This window comes from Spodoptera frugiperda, chromosome 22 (assembly GCF_023101765.2).
Source record: "Spodoptera frugiperda isolate SF20-4 chromosome 22, AGI-APGP_CSIRO_Sfru_2.0, whole genome shotgun sequence".
In the NCBI taxonomy this organism is placed as follows: Eukaryota; Metazoa; Arthropoda; class Insecta; order Lepidoptera; family Noctuidae; genus Spodoptera; species Spodoptera frugiperda.
Window position 1 is genome coordinate 1,463,398 of NC_064233.1, and position 16,655 is coordinate 1,480,052.

Sequence of the window (16,655 nt, forward strand, 5' to 3'; positions counted from 1 at the left end):
AGGGAAAATCCTCATGGAGACTCACACCTCCCCACTAGTAGAGAGGTGTGAGTACTGCCGGACTCTTACCGGCTAAAAACCCTCCTGCTGTTTCCGAAACCCCTGACATGGTCAAGGCCTGTGTTTACATAAATAACATTTTTAACATTTCTTTCTTTACAAAGTGCAGAGTAAGTAACAAAGTAGTTTCTTTCTTAACAATTGATATAATATTACTAGTGTTAGTTGAGTATAGTATAATTTTATTATTTGTTATCACAATCAGAATAATAATGTCTTAAGTTTTTTTTTTTTTTTTTTTTTTGCTATGTTTTGTTTTTTGCAATTACTTGACTGATGACATGTTTACAGAAGTCAAGTACTACATTTCTCGTCTTGGCCTTCTTCATATGCTCGTGAATGTCTTGTGGACTAAACTTCTCTCCTTCCAGGCGCTGTTCGACCTCATGTCTGGCACGCGCGTACACTGGACACGCGAATATCACGTGCGGGACAGTCTCCTCCACGGCGGAGTCGCAGACACACGATGGACTCCCCGAAGCTTGAAACGATACAAGTATTCGGAGAATCCACCGTGCCCGGTGAACAGCTGGGTGGTGATGCTGCTGGTCTCAATTTTCCTTACAGTGCTATACGCCGCGGCTGCACTGGGGAAGAATAACTTTGTGACTGAGGCGGTGTCACCGGATTTATACCTCGCGTCCCACTCGCTGATCGTGTCCATACGGATTCTCCCTCTGACGAATGAGACGGGGCATCGGTCATAATCCGGCCTCCTCTTCGATCGCAGCGCTGCTTCCTTCGCCAGGTAGTCGGCCCTTTCATTTCCCTCCAAACCTGCGTGGGCTTTTATCCAGAACAAGGAAACTCTCTTATTCTGGGAGGCGCAGTGGCGGAGAGCGTTTCTTGTTTCCACTGCCAGAGGATGGGGGGAGGTAGGGTTGGCGACAGTTTGCAGCGCCGCCATCGAGTCACTGAATATGCCGAACGTGGTTTTTTCGCTGTTGAGCGCCTCCCCGGCTGCTCTCTGTAGTGCCAACAGTTCCGCCTGGTACACGGTGCAGTAGGACGGCAGTACAAGTTTCTTCGACTTAATTTCGGTGGCACTATCCCACAAAGATAGCGCCGCACCGACTTTGCCCTCGATCTTGCTGCCGTCCGTGAAGATTCTCACGTCGTAATTAAAGGCGTGGTTATTGTATCCTAACCTAACCTAACCTAACCTAACCTAACCTAACCTAACCTAACCTAACCTAACCTAACCTAACCTAACCTAACCTAACCTAACCTAACCTAACCTAACCTAACCTAACCTAACCTAACCTAACCTAACCTAACCTAACCTAACCTAACCTAACCTAACCTAACCTAACCTAACCTAACCTAACCTAACCTAACCTAACCTAACCTAACCTAACCTAACCTAACCTAACCTAACCTAACCTAACCTAACCTAACCTAACCTAACCTAACCTAACCTAACCTAACCTAACCTAACCTAACCTAACCTAACCTAACCTAACCTAACCTAACCTAACCTAACCTAACCTAACCTAACCTAACCTAACCTAACCTAACCTAACCTAACCTAACCTAACCTAACCTAACCTAACCTAACCTAACCTAACCTAACCTAACCTAACCTAACCTAACCTAACCTAACCTAACCTAACCTAACCTAACCTAACCTAACCTAACCTAACCTAACCTAACCTAACCTAACCTAACCTAACCTAACCTAACCTAACCTAACCTAACCTAACCTAACCTAACCTAACCTAACCTAACCTAACCTAACCTAACCTAACCTAACCTAACCTAACCTAACCTAACCTAACCTAACCTAACCTAACCTAACCTAACCTAACCTAACCTAACCTAACCTAACCTAACCTAACCTAACCTAACCTAACCTAACCTAACCTAACCTAACCTAACCTAACCTAACCTAACCTAACCTAACCTAACCTAACCTAACCTAACCTAACCTAACCTAACCTAACCTAACCTAACCTAACCTAACCTAACCTAACCTAACCTAACCTAACCTAACCTAACCTAACCTAACCTAACCTAACCTAACCTAACCTAACCTAACCTAACCTAACCTAACCTAACCTAACCTAACCTAACCTAACCTAACCTAACCTAACCTAACCTAACCTAACCTAACCTAACCTAACCTAACCTAACCTAACCTAACCTAACCTAACCTAACCTAACCTAACCTAACCTAACCTAACCTAACCTAACCTAACCTAACCTAACCTAACCTAACCTAACCTAACCTAACCTAACCTAACCTAACCTAACCTAACCTAACCTAACCTAACCTAACCTAACCTAACCTAACCTAACCTAACCTAACCTAACCTAACCTAACCTAACCTAACCTAACCTAACCTAACCTAACCTAACCTAACCTAACCTAACCTAACCTAACCTAACCTAACCTAACCTAACCTAACCTAACCTAACCTAACCTAACCTAACCTAACCTAACCTAACCTAACCTAACCTAACCTAACCTAACCTAACCTAACCTAACCTAACCTAACCTAACCTAACCTAACCTAACCTAACCTAACCTAACCTAACCTAACCTAACCTAACCTAACCTAACCTAACCTAACCTAACCTAACCTAACCTAACCTAACCTAACCTAACCTAACCTAACCTAACCTAACCTAACCTAACCTAACCTAACCTAACCTAACCTAACCTAACCTAACCTAACCTAACCTAACCTAACCTAACCTAACCTAACCTAACCTAACCTAACCTAACCTAACCTAACCTAACCTAACCTAACCTAACCTAACCTAACCTAACCTAACCTAACCTAACCTAACCTAACCTAACCTAACCTAACCTAACCTAACCTAACCTAACCTAACCTAACCTAACCTAACCTAACCTAACCTAACCTAACCTAACCTAACCTAACCTAACCTAACCTAACCTAACCTAACCTAACCTAACCTAACCTAACCTAACCTAACCTAACCTAACCTAACCTAACCTAACCTAACCTAACCTAACCTAACCTAACCTAACCTAACCTAACCTAACCTAACCTAACCTAACCTAACCTAACCTAACCTAACCTAACCTAACCTAACCTAACCTAACCTAACCTAACCTAACCTAACCTAACCTAACCTAACCTAACCTAACCTAACCTAACCTAACCTAACCTAACCTAACCTAACCTAACCTAACCTAACCTAACCTAACCTAACCTAACCTAACCTAACCTAACCTAACCTAACCTAACCTAACCTAACCTAACCTAACCTAACCTAACCTAACCTAACCTAACCTAACCTAACCTAACCTAACCTAACCTAACCTAACCTAACCTAACCTAACCTAACCTAACCTAACCTAACCTAACCTAACCTAACCTAACCTAACCTAACCTAACCTAACCTAACCTAACCTAACCTAACCTAACCTAACCTAACCTAACCTAACCTAACCTAACCTAACCTAACCTAACCTAACCTAACCTAACCTAACCTAACCTAACCTAACCTAACCTAACCTAACCTAACCTAACCTAACCTAACCTAACCTAACCTAACCTAACCTAACCTAACCTAACCTAACCTAACCTAACCTAACCTAACCTAACCTAACCTAACCTAACCTAACCTAACCTAACCTAACCTAACCTAACCTAACCTAACCTAACCTAACCTAACCTAACCTAACCTAACCTAACCTAACCTAACCTAACCTAACCTAACCTAACCTAACCTAACCTAACCTAACCTAACCTAACCTAACCTAACCTAACCTAACCTAACCTAACCTAACCTAACCTAACCTAACCTAACCTAACCTAACCTAACCTAACCTAACCTAACCTAACCTAACCTAACCTAACCTAACCTAACCTAACCTAACCTAACCTAACCTAACCTAACCTAACCTAACCTAACCTAACCTAACCTAACCTAACCTAACCTAACCTAACCTAACCTAACCTAACCTAACCTAACCTAACCTAACCTAACCTAACCTAACCTAACCTAACCTAACCTAACCTAACCTAACCTAACCTAACCTAACCTAACCTAACCTAACCTAACCTAACCTAACCTAACCTAACCTAACCTAACCTAACCTAACCTAACCTAACCTAACCTAACCTAACCTAACCTAACCTAACCTAACCTAACCTAACCTAACCTAACCTAACCTAACCTAACCTAACCTAACCTAACCTAACCTAACCTAACCTAACCTAACCTAACCTAACCTAACCTAACCTAACCTAACCTAACCTAACCTAACCTAACCTAACCTAACCTAACCTAACCTAACCTAACCTAACCTAACCTAACCTAACCTAACCTAACCTAACCTAACCTAACCTAACCTAACCTAACCTAACCTAACCTAACCTAACCTAACCTAACCTAACCTAACCTAACCTAACCTAACCTAACCTAACCTAACCTAACCTAACCTAACCTAACCTAACCTAACCTAACCTAACCTAACCTAACCTAACCTAACCTAACCTAACCTAACCTAACCTAACCTAACCTAACCTAACCTAACCTAACCTAACCTAACCTAACCTAACCTAACCTAACCTAACCTAACCTAACCTAACCTAACCTAACCTAACCTAACCTAACCTAACCTAACCTAACCTAACCTAACCTAACCTAACCTAACCTAACCTAACCTAACCTAACCTAACCTAACCTAACCTAACCTAACCTAACCTAACCTAACCTAACCTAACCTAACCTAACCTAACCTAACCTAACCTAACCTAACCTAACCTAACCTAACCTAACCTAACCTAACCTAACCTAACCTAACCTAACCTAACCTAACCTAACCTAACCTAACCTAACCTAACCTAACCTAACCTAACCTAACCTAACCTAACCTAACCTAACCTAACCTAACCTAACCTAACCTAACCTAACCTAACCTAACCTACCCTAACCTAACCTAACCTAACCTAACCTAACCTAACCTAACCTAACCTAACCTAACCTAACCTAACCTAACCTAACCTAACCTAACCTAACCTAACCTAACCTAACCTAACCTAACCTAACCTAACCTAACCTAACCTAACCTAACCTAACCTAACCTAACCTAACCTAACCTAACCTAACCTAACCTAACCTAACCTAACCTAACCTAACCTAACCTAACCTAACCTAACCTAACCTAACCTAACCTAACCTAACCTAACCTAACCTAACCTAACCTAACCTAACCTAACCTAACCTAACCTAACCTAACCTAACCTAACCTAACCTAACCTAACCTAACCTAACCTAACCTAACCTAACCTAACCTAACCTAACCTAACCTAACCTAACCTAACCTAACCTAACCTAACCTAACCTAACCTAACCTAACCTAACCTAACCTAACCTAACCTAACCTAACCTAACCTAACCTAACCTAACCTAACCTAACCTAACCTAACCTAACCTAACCTAACCTAACCTAACCTAACCTAACCTAACCTAACCTAACCTAACCTAACCTAACCTAACCTAACCTAACCTAACCTAACCTAACCTAACCTAACCTAACCTAACCTAACCTAACCTAACCTAACCTAACCTAACCTAACCTAACCTAACCTAACCTAACCTAACCTAACCTAACCTAACCTAACCTAACCTAACCTAACCTAACCTAACCTAACCTAACCTAACCTAACCTAACCTAACCTAACCTAACCTAACCTAACCTAACCTAACCTAACCTAACCTAACCTAACCTAACCTAACCTAACCTAACCTAACCTAACCTAACCTAACCTAACCTAACCTAACCTAACCTAACCTAACCTAACCTAACCTAACCTAACCTAACCTAACCTAACCTAACCTAACCTAACCTAACCTAACCTAACCTAACCTAACCTAACCTAACCTAACCTAACCTAACCTAACCTAACCTAACCTAACCTAACCTAACCTAACCTAACCTAACCTAACCTAACCTAACCTAACCTAACCTAACCTAACCTAACCTAACCTAACCTAACCTAACCTAACCTAACCTAACCTAACCTAACCTAACCTAACCTAACCTAACCTAACCTAACCTAACCTAACCTAACCTAACCTAACCTAACCTAACCTAACCTAACCTAACCTAACCTAACCTAACCTAACCTAACCTAACCTAACCTAACCTAACCTAACCTAACCTAACCTAACCTAACCTAACCTAACCTAACCTAACCTAACCTAACCTAACCTAACCTAACCTAACCTAACCTAACCTAACCTAACCTAACCTAACCTAACCTAACCTAACCTAACCTAACCTAACCTAACCTAACCTAACCTAACCTAACCTAACCTAACCTAACCTAACCTAACCTAACCTAACCTAACCTAACCTAACCTAACCTAACCTAACCTAACCTAACCTAACCTAACCTAACCTAACCTAACCTAACCTAACCTAACCTAACCTAACCTAACCTAACCTAACCTAACCTAACCTAACCTAACCTAACCTAACCTAACCTAACCTAACCTAACCTAACCTAACCTAACCTAACCTAACCTAACCTAACCTAACCTAACCTAACCTAACCTAACCTAACCTAACCTAACCTAACCTAACCTAACCTAACCTAACCTAACCTAACCTAACCTAACCTAACCTAACCTAACCTAACCTAACCTAACCTAACCTAACCTAACCTAACCTAACCTAACCTAACCTAACCTAACCTAACCTAACCTAACCTAACCTAACCTAACCTAACCTAACCTAACCTAACCTAACCTAACCTAACCTAACCTAACCTAACCTAACCTAACCTAACCTAACCTAACCTAACCTAACCTAACCTAACCTAACCTAACCTAACCTAACCTAACCTAACCTAACCTAACCTAACCTAACCTAACCTAACCTAACCTAACCTAACCTAACCTAACCTAACCTAACCTAACCTAACCTAACCTAACCTAACCTAACCTAACCTAACCTAACCTAACCTAACCTAACCTAACCTAACCTAACCTAACCTAACCTAACCTAACCTAACCTAACCTAACCTAACCTAACCTAACCTAACCTAACCTAACCTAACCTAACCTAACCTAACCTAACCTAACCTAACCTAACCTAACCTAACCTAACCTAACCTAACCTAACCTAACCTAACCTAACCTAACCTAACCTAACCTAACCTAACCTAACCTAACCTAACCTAACCTAACCTAACCTAACCTAACCTAACCTAACCTAACCTAACCTAACCTAACCTAACCTAACCTAACCTAACCTAACCTAACCTAACCTAACCTAACCTAACCTAACCTAACCTAACCTAACCTAACCTAACCTAACCTAACCTAACCTAACCTAACCTAACCTAACCTAACCTAACCTAACCTAACCTAACCTAACCTAACCTAACCTAACCTAACCTAACCTAACCTAACCTAACCTAACCTAACCTAACCTTTTTTTTTTTTTTTTTTTTTGTCGGGGGAAATCCTCATGGACTTCCTCCGCCCGGGGAAAGGCGGAGGGGTATGCCGGACTCTTACCGGCTAAAACCCCCCGGTGTCTACTCAGCACGTGATCGTGGGGGGGGGCGCGGGAGTCCAGATTCGTCCGCAGCCCCACATCACATGCCGGCCAGGTCCGCCCTGACCTCATCTCTTGCACGGGGTAGGTAAGTTTGGACTACCCCGTGCATCGTCTCGGAGGCGCGCGCCGACACCCGCGCACGCCATCACCTCGGGTCTATGGAATAGGGGGCGGGGACTTCCCCAAGTCCCGCGCCCCTGGACCCATTCATGGGGGCTGGAAGAGGGCGTTGTCCGCCCTTCTCCTGCGCCCGGTGCGCCTACTGCGGGCGGGGAGGGGAGTCGTGATCTCCCTCTCCCGCTCCGCAGTTTCCTTCTGCGACATCACGTCCTCGCAGAAGGACACCACCGCGTCCCACGACTCCGCGCTGTCGACCATCTTGCGTACGACGGCCGGCAGCGACAGATCGCCTCCTATTTCGTTTGTGAGGGCACGGCGCTGCTCCTCCCAAGCTATACACTCGGCGAGCGTGTGTTGCGCCGTGTCCTCCCCGCAATGGACGCAGTGGTGGCACCGAGCGTCCGGCTCCCTGTCTATGCGGCACAGGTACTTGCCGAAGCATCCGTGCCCAGATAGCACCTGCGTCACCCTGAACGACAGGGAGCCGTGCTTCCTCCCGAGCCAGTCGTCGAGTACTGGCCGGATCGCCTCGACGGTAGCGAGGCCGGCGGTAGGGCGCAGAAGCCTTTGCCGCCATTCCGCCACCAAGATCTGACGGAGCTCTTCTCGGCGTCGCTCGATCTGCCGCTGAATCGGCGTCGAGCCCCGTGCGCGCTCTTCCTCGCGCCATCGATACAATGACGCGAGTACTTTCGCCTCTAGGTCCCAGGGCGGGGATCCGGCCAGAACGCAAGCCGCCTCGTAGGAAATCGTGCGATACCCGCGGACGACTCTGACGGCCATCGCCCTCTGCGGTTTACGCAGAATGGCGAGGGTGTTGGCCGTCAGGTCCATTGCCCAAACAGGGGCCCCATACAGGGCCATGGATCGCACGATTCCCACGTACAACCGCCTACAGGCGGCGCTCGGGCCCCCCAAGTTGGGAAGCAACGTTGAAAGCGCGCCCGCAGCGCCCATCAGCTTGGGCGCCAGTCGCCGGAAGTGAGGCCCGAATTCCCATCGGCTGTCGAGCACCAATCCCAGGTATTTCATGGTAGACTCGACAGCTATGCGGGCCCCGCTGACCACGATGTGCGATCCCGGCGCCGGCGCACGCCGGGGGCCATGAAACACCATGGCCTCCGACTTGTTCAGGGCCACCTCCAGGCCCAGGCGCCGGATGCGGTTCACCACCTGTGACACCGCAGCCGTAGCTTTCAACGTCGCTTCCCTGTGCGAGCTCCCCGGGCAGTCACTAGCGTGTCATCCGCATAGCACGTCAAGTCAGCGCCCGGCGGGAGTTCGCCTCGCAACACCCAGTCATAGCCGATGTTCCACAGGAGCGGTCCCAAGACCGATCCCTGTGGAACACCGCAAGATACGAGGTGCCGACCTGCACCGTCACGTCCCCGATATATGACGCATCTACCCTCTAGGAAAGCCCCTACTGTGCGGCGGAGGTAGGAAGGCACGCGATGGTAACTTAGTGCCTCCCTAATACAACTCCAGGGTAGGGTGTTAAATGCGTTGGAGATGTCGAGAGACACCGCCAGCACCACCCCACCCTGGGACACCGTCTCCTCCGCCAGGGTCCTCACGCGCATGATGGCGTCTATGGTGGAGCGCCCCTGACGAAACCCGAACTGGTTGTCGTCCAGGTTCGGCCCCTCTCTGCACAAGTGGCTGACGAGGCGATTCGCGATAATGCGCTCGAAAAGTTTGCCCGCCTCGTCGAGCAGCACTATGGGCCGGTACGCGGACGGCGAGTCCGCTGGGCGCCCCTCCTTCCTCAGCAGAACCAGCTTCCCCTCCTTCCACACACTGGGAAACTGACCCTGCCCGAGACATGCTGTGAAGATCCCTCTCAGCTGGGGCTCTAGCTCCTTCAGAGCAAGGACGAGAGCACGTCCAGGAACTCCGTCGGGTCCGGGCGCCGTGTTCTTTGCCCGGAGTCGCAACACGGCCGCTCTCATCTCTGCTTGCGTCACCTCGGGGACGTCGGTGCTCTCCTCTGCTGGAGAGTCTGTGGCTGAGGGCGGAGCCATCGCCGGGGGAACGTACTCAGCTCGCTCAGGGAAGAGAGCCGATACCACCGCCTCCAACAACTGTGGATCCATGCTTTGGGTTAGTGGGGGTGCCCATGGACGCAACTTGCCCCGTACCCAGCGGTAGGGGCGTCCCCACGGATCCCTATCTAGGGACCCAAGCAGCTCCTCCCTGGCACGCGACTTTGAGTCGGCGATGGCCCGCCACAGAGTCTCCTTGGACGTGCGGTACGCTTGGTACAGCGCGTCCTCCTCGACGGGATCCCGTCGTCGTCGTCTCCGGTATCGGGTGTACCGGCGGCGAACCGCGACACACGCTACGCGCAATTGCGCGATCTCGTCCGTCCACCAGTACACCTGGCGCCTTGCGGACTGTGGGCGGACGCGGGGCATGGACGCGTCACAAATTTGCGTCATCGCCCCGCGAAATCGCAGTGCCATCGCCTCGACGTCGACGGGGCCGGTCGTCGTCGACTCCCAGTTCCAGGACTGGACTAAGGCAGCTTCTTCGAGTATTTCCCTGTCGATGCGCTTGAGCGCCCAGCGCGGGCCGTCGTTAATCGGGGCTGTTGATTGGCGGCCGCTCGCGGTCCGGGCAGAGACGTCGAACCGGATGTATCGGTGGTCCGATAGCGTCTCCACCTCCACAGCGACACGCCAGTCGCGGACTCGGCCGGCGGCAGAGGGGCTAGCAAACGAGACGTCCACTATCGACCCGCCCCGCTGCCGCACGCAGGTATATTCCGAACCCCGATTCAGGACGACCAAACCAGTCGTGATCGCCCACTCTTCTAGCACCTCGCCCCGGGGGTCAGTGACTGGAGATCCCCATGCCGATGACTTGGCGTTGAGATCACCCAGTACCAGAACGGGACGAGGGTGATGGCGACCTACGACGGCGCCCAGCTCGACAAGGAAACTCTCGAAGTCGGCGAGACTCTTGTTGGGGGAGAAATACGCCCCCACAATGGCGATGCCGCCCGAGACCGCAGCAACCCAGCCGCGGCCACGAGACGGGTCGATCAGAGTCCCGCCAATAATGGCCACCAAACCATCAGCGCATCCCAACCAGTTGTCACGGGCAGGGATGAAGTATGGCTCGGCGACCACAGCGACGTCAATCGACCACTCTGCAATGCTCTGGACTAGGAGGTCCTGAGCTCTGGCACAGTGGTTGATGTTGCCCTGGAGGAAATGGAGTTGTGCCATTATTGACAGTCCATTCCCTCGGCAACAGTCCTGGACCGGGAGTCGGCCGCGGAGTTACTGGCCTGCGGGGGTGGCGAGGTTTCCCCGGCAGGCTTAGAGCTCCTCTTCTTGTTCTTTTTTCTCCTCGTTTGGGCCTTGTTGGTGGCGGGTGCACCACAGGCCCCTCCGCCCACTTTGTGTCCCGCCGGTTTCCCTGCAGCCGAGCAAAGGCTGCAGTTGAGCGCTGCGGAACACTGGGTCGCTTTGTGGCCGGGCTGACCGCAGCGATAGCAAAGATCACTACGGTCGATCTCGGCGGTGCATTTTGCCCGGACGTGCCCCTTCTCCAGGCACCGGAAGCACTGCAGAGCCCGGGGCTGCAGCAGTTTTACCCGCGCTGCAACCCAGCCAATCAGCAACCTGCCACTTTCAGCGATTTTCTTCGCTGACGCCACGGGGCACCGAATCCAGACCACGCCGAGTCCAGAGGCGTCAGCGCGTATATCGCCGGCCCGCACATTGTCTGGCGGACACTCACCACTTCGGGCAGCGGCCGCCACCACCTCCTCGGTGGTCACGGAGTCGTCCAAACCAGCAATCCGCAGCTCTGCGGTTTTCATTGGCCTGGAGACCCGGACGTCCTCCGGATTGAGGACCTCCCTAATTTTGGCGGCCAGAGCGTCCGCCTTTTTGGCACTGTCGCTTACAGCACCTGGCACCTTGAACAGCCGCGCACCCGTGGCAGCCTGTCTGAGGGTGACGGACTCGAGGCCAAGATCGGGTAGTTTGATCTTGGCCTTGGCCTCGGCAATGACAGACTGGTACGTTACGCCACGCTCCGCGGCCCCCGGCTGTAGCGTAAGCGTAACAGCCTCGGAGCGCGGGGCACGTATCTTTGGTCCTTTGCGTCCGCCTCTGGTAGTCTGCTGTGCAGGCTGCGCAGCCGCTTTAGCGGTCCTACCGGGGACGCGTGCGGCTGCTGCGGCCTTTTTGACGGCCTTGCGGGCTTTCTTGCGGCCCACGACTTTCGCCCAAGTCTCGCCCTTGGACCCGGCAGACGTGGGCTGGCCGCGCAGAGGGGCTCCTTCCGCCGGCTTCTCTACTGGAGGCCCTGGTCTCGGCCGCTCCTCAGTCCTCCGCGCATCGGCGGCTAGAGGAGGGCGGAGGGTTTCGGCTGGAAGACGACGAGAGATCGCTTCCAGCCGAGCATTGACCATGCTCCCGCACTGGAGCATGCAGAGCCGGACAATGCGCTCGACCTCTTCGTCGGTGCGAAGGCTATTGGGTTGCGGCGGCGGTGCAGGAGCAGGTACGGCATCATCAGCCGCGGGTCGCTGCTGAGAGCTTAACTCAGCGACTTGCCGCCGAAGGTCGTCAAGGTCGTTACGGAGGCGACTGTTTTCCTCCCGTAACTTGGCGACCTCGTCAGAGGTCGTCCTATTGAGGAGGAGGGCAACCGCCTCCTTGATATCTGCGGCAGCCTCTTTTAACCCACGGGTGAATGTGCCCTTCAGGCTGCCGGACTTGGTGGCAACCTTTAGGACCAAGTCCACCCCATCAAGAGCCAACTGGCTCAAGGCCACCGCAGATGGCTCTCCCCTTCCGCTGCCAAAGCGGCTCGCCGCTCGCGAGCGCGTCGGGCCATTTCCGACACTTCGTCGGCCGCGACGGCTTTGCGCTGCTCCCTTTTGGCGGCATTGAGATCCGCCTTTGAGCTCCCCAGTGAGGCAGTGCTTTCACCGCCATCACATGGGTCCTCTATAGTGACCCCAATGTCACTCTCTACCTCGCTAGCCGCCGGGGTATCGGAGCGCACGAAACGCCCGTGCCTATCCCTCCGCGGCTGCGAAGCACTCGCCTCTCTTGTTTGCCGTCGTCCCCTCCTCGAGGTCGGCAACTTAGGAGCCGGCAGGCCTTCCTCGTCGGATGACTTATTAACTGGACGCTTCCTGGTGGAAGACGTCCTACGCGAGCGATTTTCGCCGCTTTCTGCATGCAGCTCCGCTGCAGCTGCAGGCGAGCTGAGCTCACCTGCCCTCTCCTCCTCTTCTGTTGGTGGTGTTTGATTTAAATCCATACAAGTCCCACGAGTATGGGGGAAATAAACGGTCCACCCAGGCAGTGCCCCCTGTACCTGGGTAAGTGTACATTTGTTCCCAACTGGGGGGTCCACCGGTCCCCCAGCTGGGGGTGCGCTCAAGACTGACACTACTCCTCAGCCACGCATACCCTCGCCGCGCACCAGAACTTGGTATTGAAGGAATTTTTTATAGAGGTTATCTTCCTCGCGGTCCGGGCAATCAAGCCAAGACCCTCGTCCCGTTAGGAGTCATAAAACATGACCATGACCTCTTCCCGGATTACGATATCGGCAGTTGCAGTCGAGGACAGCCTGTGTCCCAATGCTACTAGTTGGCAGGGTAAGTGCGCAACGAGCACCGCCCTTGCCTCTCCGCCACGCTCTCTGCTAGGTTCAGAGAGACGGGCGGAGAAACGACCCTCGGTAGCGCGGGCTATGTGTAGCCCGCCGCTTCCAGAACCCATCTCGGGTTCGCCCGCCCTGTCCAGAAGTCTGCTACAGGTAATAGTCACTCCAACACTATCGCCCCCGTCAGGGGGACTATCACCTGTACCCAGGGTGCACCACGGGGAGGTCTTCTGGCACCGCACCCCAACCTAACCTAACCTAACCTAACCTAACCTAACCTAACCTGTTCAGTCTTAACTACGAATGTTTAAACGAAATAACTACTGTTCAGTTGCAACATTTGTTGACATGCAACGACTGTTCAATCGCAGCTACGACTTTTTAGTCGCAATTGTGACTGTGTAGTCGCAACTGCGACTGTTCAGTCGCAACTGCGACCGTTCTGTCGCAACTGCGACTGTGCAGTCGCAACTTTGACTTTTCAGTCTTAACTACGAATGTTTGCACGAAATAACTACTGTTCAGTTGCAACATTTGTTGATATGCAACGACTGTTCAATCGCAAATACGACTTTTCTAGACGCAACTTTGTCTAGTCGCAACTGCGACTGTGTAGTCGCAACTGCGACTGTTTAGTCACATTTTTGACTTTTCAGACCTAACTACGAATGTTTAGACGAAATAACTACTGTTCAGATGCAACTTTTGTTGACATGCAACGACTGTTCAATCGCAGCTACGACTTTTTAGACGCAACTGCGACTGTCTAGTCGCAACTGCGACTGTATAGTCGCAACTGCGACTAGACAGTCGCAACTTTGACTTTTCAGACTTCACTACGAATGTTTAGACGAAATAACTGCTATTCAGATGCAACTTTTGTTGATATGCAACGACTGTTCAATCGCAGCTACGACTTTTTAGTCGCAACTGCGACTGTCTAGTCGCAACTGCGACTGTGTAGTCGCAACTGCGACTGTTCAGTCGCAACTTTGACTTTTCAGTCGCAACTTTAACTTCTCAGACCTAACTACGAATGTTTAGACGAAATAACTACTGTTCAGATGCAATTTTGTTGATATGCAACGACTGTTCAATCGCAGTTACGACTTTGTAGTCGCAACTGCGACTGTGTAGTCGCAACTGCGACTGTTCAGTCGCAACTTTGACTTTTCAGACCTAACTACGAATGTTTAGACGAAATAACTACTGTTCAGATGCAATTTTGTTGATATGCAACGACTGTTCAATCGCAGCTACGACTTTTTAGTCGCAACTGCGACTGTCTAGTCGCAATTGCGACTGTCTAGTCGCAACTTTGACTTTTCAGACCTAACTACGAATGTTTAGACGAAATAACTACTGTTCAGATGCAACTTTTGTTGACATGCAACGACTGTTCAATCGCAGCTACGACTTTTTAGACGCAACTGCGACTGTCTAGTCGCAACTGCGACTGTATAGTCGCAACTGCGACTAGACAGTCGCAACTTTGACTTTTCAGACTTCACTACGAATGTTTAGACGAAATAACTGCTATTCAGATGCAACTTTTGTTGATATACAACGACTGTTCAATCGCAGCTACGACTTTTTAGTCGCAACTGCGACTGTATAGTCGCAACTGCGACTGTGTAGTCGCAACTGCGACTGTTCAGTCGCAACTTTGACTTTTCAGTCGCAACTTTAACTTCTCAGACCTAACTACGAATGTTTAGACGAAATAACTACTGTTCAGATGCAATTTTGTTGATATGCAACGACTGTTCAATCGCAGTTACGACTTTGTAGTCGCAACTGCGACTGTGTAGTCGCAACTGCGACTATTCAGTCGCAACTTTGACTTTTCCGACCTAACTACGAATGTTTAGACGAAATAACTACTGTTCAGATGCAATTTTGTTGATATGCAACGACTGTTCAATCGCAGCTACGACTTTTTAGTCCCAACTGCGACTGTCTTGTCGCAACTGCGACTGTGTAGTCACAACTGCGACTGTTCAGTCGCAACTTTGACTTTTCAATCTTAACTACGAATGTTTAGACGAAATAACTACTGTTCAGATGCAACTTTTGTTGACATGCAACGACTGTTCAATCGCAGCTACGACTTTTTAGACGCAACTGCGACTGTCTAGTCGCAACTGCGACTAGACAGTCGCAACTTTGACTTTTCAGACTTAACTACGAATGTTTAGACGCAATAACTACTGTTCAGATGCAACTTTTGTTGACGTGCAACGACTGTTCAATCGCAGCTACGACTTTTTAGTCCCAACTGCGACTGTCTAGTCGCAACTGCGACTGTGTAGTCGCAACTGCGACTGTTCAGTTGCAACTTTGACTTTTCAGACCTAACTACGAATGTTTAGACGAAATAACTACTGTTCAGATGCAACTTTTGTTGACATGCAACGACTGTTCAATCGCAGCTACGACTTTTTAGACGCAACTGCGACTGTGTAGTCGCAACTGCGACGGTCTAGTCGCAACTGCGACTGTAACGTCGCAACTGCGACTGTATAGTCGCAACTGCGACTAGACAGTCGCAACTTTGACTTTTCAGACTTAACTACGAATGTTTAGACGCAATAACTACTGTTCAGATGCAACTTTTGTTGACGTGCAACGACTGTTCAATCGCAGCTACGACTTTTTAGTCGCAACTGCGACTGTCTAGTCGCAACTTTGTCTTTTCAGACTTAACTACGAATGTTTATATGCAATAACTACTGTTCAGATGCAACTTTTGTTGATATGCAACGACTGTTCAATCGCAGTTACGACTTTTTAGTCGCAACTGCGACTGTTCAGTCGCAACTTTGACTTTTCAAACTTAACTACGAATGTTTAGATGCAATAACTACTGTTCAGATGCAACTTTTGTTGATATGCAACGACTGTTCAATCGCAGTTACGACTTTTTAGTCGCAACTGCGACTGTTCAGTCGCAACTTTGACTTTTCAAACTTAACTACGAATGTTTAGACGAAATAACTCCTGTTCAGATGCAACTTTTGTTGACATGCAACGACTGTTCAATCGCAGCTACGACTTTTTAGTTGCAACTGCGACTGTGTAGTCGCAGCTGCGACTGTTCAGTCGCAACTTTGACTTTTCAGACCTAACTACGAATGTTTAGACGAAATAACTACTGTTCAGATGCAATTTTGTTGATATGCAACGACTTTTCAATCGCAGTTACGACTTTTTAGTCGCAACTGCGACTGTGTAGTCGCAACTGCGACTGTTCAGTCGCAACTTTGACTTTTCAGACCTAACTACG

At 49.4% G+C, this 16,655-nt stretch overlaps 2 protein-coding genes across 2 annotated transcripts; both read right to left on the reverse strand.

Moving 5' to 3' along the window:
• Window positions 1-481: 481 nt before the first annotated feature.
• On the reverse strand, window positions 482-7,678 carry LOC126912091 (uncharacterized). Its single transcript, XM_050702450.1, has 2 exons — window positions 7,674-7,678; window positions 482-1,151 (listed from the first exon to the last, which is right to left on the reverse strand). Exons 1-2 carry the CDS (start codon window positions 7,676-7,678, stop codon window positions 482-484), a joined length of 675 nt encoding a protein of 224 aa, XP_050558407.1.
• Window positions 7,679-10,961: 3,283 nt separating this feature from the next.
• LOC126912092 (uncharacterized) lies at window positions 10,962-13,018 on the reverse strand. Its single transcript, XM_050702451.1, has 2 exons — window positions 12,584-13,018; window positions 10,962-12,476 (listed from the first exon to the last, which is right to left on the reverse strand). Exons 1-2 carry the CDS (start codon window positions 13,016-13,018, stop codon window positions 10,962-10,964), a joined length of 1,950 nt encoding a protein of 649 aa, XP_050558408.1.
• Window positions 13,019-16,655: the final 3,637 nt, after the last annotated feature.

Excerpts from the sequence above, each read along its gene's own strand:
- LOC126912092 (XM_050702451.1), bottom strand. The coding sequence starts at position 13,018 with ATGGATTTAAATCAAACACCACCAACAGAAGAGGAGGAGAGGGCAGGT. Across the intron at positions 12,477-12,583 it reads CCGACGAAGTGTCGGAAATG|GTTGCCACCAAGTCCGGCAG; the intron begins GCCCGACGCGCT and ends TTGGTCCTAAAG.